The 6903-nt window shown below is 38.4% G+C and overlaps 1 protein-coding gene across 1 annotated transcript in view; it reads left to right on the top strand.

The window, feature by feature from the left end:
• The window catches only part of LOC104501823 (usherin-like), a gene marked incomplete at both ends in the record, with an annotated part of 125941 nt that overhangs the window by 33840 nt on the left and 85198 nt on the right, over positions 1-6903 (top strand). Inside the window, one exon of the mRNA XM_010145701.1 lies at positions 937-1098. Coding sequence (XP_010144003.1) covers positions 937-1098 — 162 coding nt within the window. The remainder of the gene's footprint in view (positions 1-936; positions 1099-6903) is intronic.

The raw sequence follows: 6903 nt of genomic DNA, 5'->3' as shown, positions 1-6903 counted from the left end.
TTTGGGGGAAAATATTTTTTTTTTTTTTTTTTTTTTTTTTTCTCCAGAGATCAAATAAAGCCATGGGGAACATGTGTTTTATCCCTCAGAAGAATTGAACAAAAAGTCAATGTGTGGAGTTTCTATTTTTGGATGCTCTTGTTGCATGCTCTTAGTAACAATAAATTGATGATACAGAAGACAGACACCATATCACACCCTCCAGCTATCCCTGTTTCCCTGTTGAAACATTCATTACTTTATATTGTTTTCACATTGGCAGCCACTGCTAGTTATTGTTTTAAATTGCTAGCACAAAGCTTGTACATTAGAAGATATTCCTCACAGAATAAGGCCTGAGCTCTGCTCCTCTTGCGATGCTCAGTGGGGTTGCTTGTGCTTCTAGCATATAACTCATTGGAACGGTGAGACAACTCGGCTTTTAGATTACTATCCATTGCCAACATCTAGCATCTTATATACATAAAAACTGTGCTAAAAAACTTGTCTAAGTGTATTGAATTAGGAAAAGTCTGAAATAAGCTGTAGGTGTAAGAATGCAGCGTCTGCATTTGAGATTAGGAAGAATGATCACTTTGTAGTCAGGGATGAAATGCATGAAGGAGAAGACAAAAAAATTGCGTTAAAAAAAAGGACTAAAATTAGGTACCCCTCTCCTTGCTCAGTGTTGAAAGATAAAGTTATATGAGGACAATTAGTCCATAATTATTCTCCTGAAAAGCAAAGACTACGTCCTTGTGTTTTATAGATGTTTCTGTTTGGCTCGGACACCTCACATGTCATAGGAGAGTTCTCAAAATGCTGGTGTGTTGCTAGCCTAAAATCTCTTCTGAAATTTCAACTTACCCAAAATCATTCTGGTGGTACCAGCTCACCAAAATGATTTATTATTTGTGGAAATATAATAAATATTATTATATGTATTTTTTTCACTAGCCCCTGAAGATGTGCAAGCACCCACAGCACTATCCTTTCCCACGTTCCTGCTGATGAGTTGGAGTCCACCCAAAAAACCAAACGGCGTTATTACACAGTATATTTTATGTATGAATGGGGTACCAATTTACTTCGGAAATGGAACTAAATATGTTGTAAAAGGTGAGTTCTCTGCTAGGTAGCATGTCATCTTACAGGTGCTATGAGTAATTATATGACTGAGTCCTTCTTATTTCCTAGTAAAAGAAAGATAATTTTAAAATGGGCTGGATGCACTTTAAGCCCTAAAGCGTTCCATTGTTTAAAGAATCTGTAATAAAACTCTCTGTCGGGACTCTCATAAAGTAATGTTGCTTTGGTGTAGCTAAATGTTATGCTGTGATATCCTCTTTCACAGGACCCGAGTCATGTTTTAACGATTTTATTACTCTTTCAATCTGGTACCGTCTAGCTCTCAAAACAGTAACTGTAAGCAGTTGAAGCCATGACATTATGTACAGGTTTAATAGTTTCTCCTACTGTCTTCCTTAAATATTCTTAATTATAGAGACGCTGTGTTGCTTTCCTGAAGAGCCCGTGTTTAATTCATTTGCTAAAAGCATACACTAATAATCCATTTTTTTCTGATAGCAGTTATACATTGTGGCAATAACCAGGTTATGTCAGTACTCTTAAACTATTACACAGAAGCTAAATGACTTGTTTGGCAGTACAGTGAAGCGTGGTAATAAAACTTCCTGTTTTAATGTAATTGGTGCAGTTTAATGAAATACCCAAGTTACTTGTGCAGACGTTATGCCAACGATGAAAAACAAAATAATGAGCGAGAAGTATCATAGCACAGCCGAAGCATTGTTCTGGACCCATCGGAAATTTTATGTGGTAGAAGGGTGCAAGTGAAAATGAAGTGTTTCATATCGGACAACTCAGGGGGAGAAGGGTACCAAGACCATACTTTCTTTTTAATGTAAGGTCTTAAAATTCAAAGCTATTCCTGCCTCCTCAGTTAGTATAAAACATATTTAAAAATTCATATAGTTCAAATTTCTTTGCCTTGCACAGGCCATAAGCTACTGGTGTGGCTGGGTCAGTTTTGACACTGAAAAATGAATCCAGTTAGAGAACCTCCTGAAGGCTGTTGATGATCACTATAATAAATAGTGCACACTTAAAGTCAAACTTTTTCATTCTGTATTCAAAGGTAATGGATTTTTCGTAACCATAGTAACCTTAGTGTATTTCTGGATAAATACATGAGGTATATACATTCTGGTTTTATTTTTGAATATAAACTACCACATTATGTATTACTAATAATATGAAAAATAGGATATAGGTTAGCATAATGACAGCTCAAACTAGTGTGCATTTTTCTTCTGCAAAAAAATAAATATTTATCAAAAGTTTAGGTTCAATTAATTTCTCCCCCATGCCCCCAGTTTTCTGGTATTCTTGTAGTGCCATTTATCTTTTTTTGCAAGATCTCCATTAATCTCTTATTGCCATACCATAACGCTATTCTTAAGAATTTTGAAGTGCAAAATAGTTCTGCTTCCAATCCTATTAAAATCATTACTGAAAGTTCATTGCAGCTGGTTTTACCGATGTATTCATCTGCACCCTGGTTGTAAACTGACAAGCAAACTAAAATGTTTGAAGGACTGTTCACCATAATATATTTCATTTGGTTGGGTTTAGATTCCTGTCTGATTGTATTCTGACTCATAGCCAAAATTAATGCCTATTGGTGCAAGTGCTCGTAAACTAACTTCTGCAATTGTTCTTTGAAAATACAGAAAGGGATAAATTAGAAAGGGTCCGAACATGATTGATAATGTTCTACCTTTGAATATTGAATGATACATTAGAATACGTACAGCTGAAGAGGTCTAAGGAAAAGTCATCTGATTCATAAGCTTCCTAGAGGAGCTCTTTATTTACAAATTATTTATTAATATTTTTCTAGAAATTTTTATGGTTTTGGTCCTATTGAGCATTTCATAACTGATTTCAATTAATTTTTAGGCAGGCGTAAGATATAAAGAGAACAGAGAATCTTCCTTACTCAAAAGAGAAGGCTGGTAGACCAGACTGTGTTGCCTTACGCGGTTAAGCACGAGAGGCACTCTTGCCTGCCTTTCCGAACACGGCGTGGAGATCAGCCTGTTTGCTTGGGATCCATTTATTTAGCTGCCAGTTTCTCACTCTGCCTGAGGGGGAAGAGACAATGTGAGCCAGCAGGCTGGGATTTGGAGCGCTAGAAATGCCGCTCATTCTGAATCAGGTTTATTCAAGATCTTGTCTAGATCTGCATATATCTTTAATTTGACCTGGTTTTGCTTCCATTCAGAGCCCAAGATTTTCTCCTTTGTAGGCTAGGTTAGAGGTAAATGAGGTATAATACAAGTTATTTAATTATTTTGCAAGGGTTATGGTTTTCCAGTGAAAAGTTGCAGCTTCCGACTTTCCAGTCTCGTGGCTCTTTCCTACCTCTTTGGCTTCTCCCATATTATTATCCTTTCCTTTCAGCATTTATGCTAGTGATGTTGGTGACTTATTGCCTCAACATAATGTGCTATTGACCCTAAACAGAGAGACAAAGTTCATTGTCTCTGACATCTGTTTCCTATTCATCCACCCAAATGATTTTCCTAATTTAATAACTCTGTGACTGAGTTCCTGACCAGTAGTCGGTCTATACCAGAAAGTCGTAGATTCTCTCAGTGTTTTTTGAAGTGCTGTATCTATTGAAAAGCTTGTCTTTCAAAACCTTTGTTTTTAGGAAGGCATCAATTCTGTCTAGAAACTGGTATTCACTGACTCTCCCTTCAGACCACAGAAAGTGCAGTCAGTTTAGGCCCATGCTAATTAACCCATAACTTGAGGAGGGATAGGTTTTCTCCACACCATAATTGCAAATATATTGTTAACTTAGTTTCTGGTCTTGGCAGTTGTTGAGAGCTTGAAATACTCATTGATTTTCATGGAAATTCAAGTCTTTGTTTCCTCTAGGGGTTGAGCTGTAATTAAAAAGGAAGCCCTTTAAAAGCACATGTGGCAAATGTACACTTTACCACATTGAAAGGGGGGACCCATTAGGCAGTCGTCATCCATTAGGGCCTTTAAATATTTTCCCCATATTGACAAATTCGGTTGCTGTGCTGTGAGTAATAAAGCACTGAAACGAAGCCGGTCCCTGTACCACACCACCTTCATTAACTGTCCGTGATTTTTCTGCATCCTGCCTTTATGTGTTTGCCTTATGCAGTGCTACTTCCTCGCGCAATCTGGCTGCTGTTTCATACTCTGAATTCCAGTGAAAGCCTAACATCTCCAGTGGGTAGGGACAAGCCAAGAGGGAATGCTCAGTCCGGGATCATGGGTGGGATTTAGGCTGTCTGAATCCATGCTCCTGCATTCACACTTTCAGATCCTCTGTGTGAGAGTGCAGAAGCTCCTGCAGCCAACAGCTGGAGCTCCAGAAAGCAGCTGCAGTAGGGTTCTGCTCTCCAACGCTGCACACCTCGCTGTTTGGTAGAGATGACTAGCAGCTGGGAGGAGATGGAGAAGCTTCTACAGTTATCTTCAAAATCCTTTTCATATACACACTGATCTTACAAAGGTGTTCGATTTAGGGAAAATTTGACTTGATCTTTCCCGTGGAGAGGAAAATACGCTTTTCTCACTCATCCAAACACTCACAGGCAAAATTGAAGCTTCTACTTTGAAACATGGAGATTTCTTAGTGTGTTCCCTTTTTTTCATATTTTTAGACTTAGGCAAGGTATTTGGTCTTGTTTTCTCTTTTCTTTAAATTAGTCTCAAAAATTTACAACCTACCTTAGATGACTGAGAAAACAGGGTGAGTTTTATAGTAAAAAGTATTAGACTGCAGCGGCCTGAGCTGGCGGTGCCAATACCACCGGCAGAAAGGTGGTCTAATAAATGCCGAAAGTTATAGTATGAGCAGAGACAGCAGTCATCGTGTGATCCGAGTCCCTGTTGAAAACCTTATTCAACCATAAGGTGAAGAAACTTTACAAAAATGAGCACAAAATATTCCTCTACTCTTAAATACTGAGCACTTGATGGACTAAGAAAAGGTGTTCATTACCTAGCGTGTTTACAAAGGGAAATGACGTCGTAGGTATCTTCAGAAAACAAAAAAATGTATAAATCTATCTTTGCTCTGAGCTTGGCATTGAGGATGCACGTCTGCCTTTTCTGCAGCACTAGATATTTGACAATGTTAACAAATTGTGTTCGTATAATTTTCCTAGCAGAATCTAATGGTGCTCATCATGAATCTTTAAAGGGAAGATCTTCTTATTAAGACTCTGCTGTATAAAACTTATTTTTCTCTGCCAGCCTGAAAGAAGTGTTTGCAGTTTTTCTGGGAAGAGATCCTGTCAACTATGTTACAAGGGCAGATCCTCAACAGAGTTAAAGTGTAGTTACCTTAAATTACATGCCCAAGAGTTTAAAAAAAAAACCAACCTGTGTCAGACTGTTTTGTATCAGGTTTCTGGGCAAAATATTGAGGAGAGCCTTGGAAAAGGTGAGAAAGAGCTGGCTTTATAATTTTGTCTAAGAGTGTGAACTAAGCTTGGCTTATTCAAATTATTTGACCTGAGCCTGCAAAGGCTGATCCTACAAAACCAGGATAGAGTAGGAGCCTTGTTTATCTGCGAGGAAGAGGCAGATGTTTGACATCTGTGCAAAGAGGGCTTAACATATCTGGACTTTAAATGGGAGAACCATAGGTTCTACCTGTGTTTTTTATGTCGCTCTAAACCAGTAGTAATTACAGTACTCACTACGCACAGCCACAGGCACTTGGTACATTTTAGTGAAAAATTGGCAGCTTTTGTTCCTTTTTATCCCTATGACTGCTACTGCTTGTTTTAAATGATAAATCATGATAATAAAAGCAAAATCCATCATACTATCAATATTGTACTAATTGCCAAGTGAAACAATTGGAACAAGAAAATCCACAGGATTGTATGTAGAGGATAATTGCTATAAGATGTGTCATCGCAAGAAGCTTAATCATTCAGAAGAAAATACATATTTTTATGATCGGTTTAAGATGTATTTCTCATGGCTACTTTTCACACAGTTTTTAGCTGTAGTCATGTTTAAAAACACCAATTTCCAACCCTAAGGATTTGCATTCCTTTGTTTTAGGTTCTGCTCGAAGATGACAGGCAGCTTTTGCCTTAAAGGACAAAAAACAATTCTGTAGTCCTCTGGTGGAGTTTATTTCCCGTCTTTCAGGTTGCAGGGAAATACATGTAAATACCAAATGAACCCAATCTGTTCTTTCACTGGAGTGTTTTGGAAAGAACAGTTTGCTCTCTGGTACAACGTTAGTGCTAGATTTATGTACATTATAGCTCTGAACATAACATTTCCTAATTTTTTTTTTTTTTTGTGAAGCAGACTTATTTAATACTATTGTGAGCAGTAAAATGTTCATCTTTGCCTCTTCATGGTTGGAATTGCTTATATGAAATGTCTTCCATGTGACCCAGTGAGATATGCCCCAGCGTCTCTTTCTTACTCTAGGCTCTTGCAATAGAATGCTACAGTTCCAGGCCATCCCCTTGTGTTTGGTTTAGCAGCATATCCAGCTGATAAGGGGTACAGGAAGTGACACGTTTTCCAGGATGGCATAGGAAGAACACCTACCGCTTTGGAGTCCATGGTGGCAGGAGTATGCCCTTTAAATAAACACGTCCTGGTGCACCTCGCGCTAGAGGGCAGAGTACACCAGCCTTACCAGAGAAGGCGCCTGCCTCTCAAAGTTGTAGGTGTATAAGAAAGCACATTTGATACACCTGAACTGGCAACGCTGACATTGCCAGTGACCGGTACTATCGTAATTAATTCCGCAGACCCAGAATGCAGATTCAGCAGGCACAAAACCAAAGGGCAAATGGGCTGTGTGAGTCTGGCATTCCT

Source organism: Buceros rhinoceros, unplaced genomic scaffold (genome assembly GCF_000710305.1).
Source record: "Buceros rhinoceros silvestris isolate BGI_N320 unplaced genomic scaffold, ASM71030v1 scaffold7561, whole genome shotgun sequence".
Taxonomy (NCBI): domain Eukaryota; kingdom Metazoa; phylum Chordata; class Aves; order Bucerotiformes; family Bucerotidae; genus Buceros; species Buceros rhinoceros.
The sequence above is the reverse complement of the archived record's forward strand: the minus strand, read 5'-3'. Positions and strand labels throughout refer to the sequence as shown.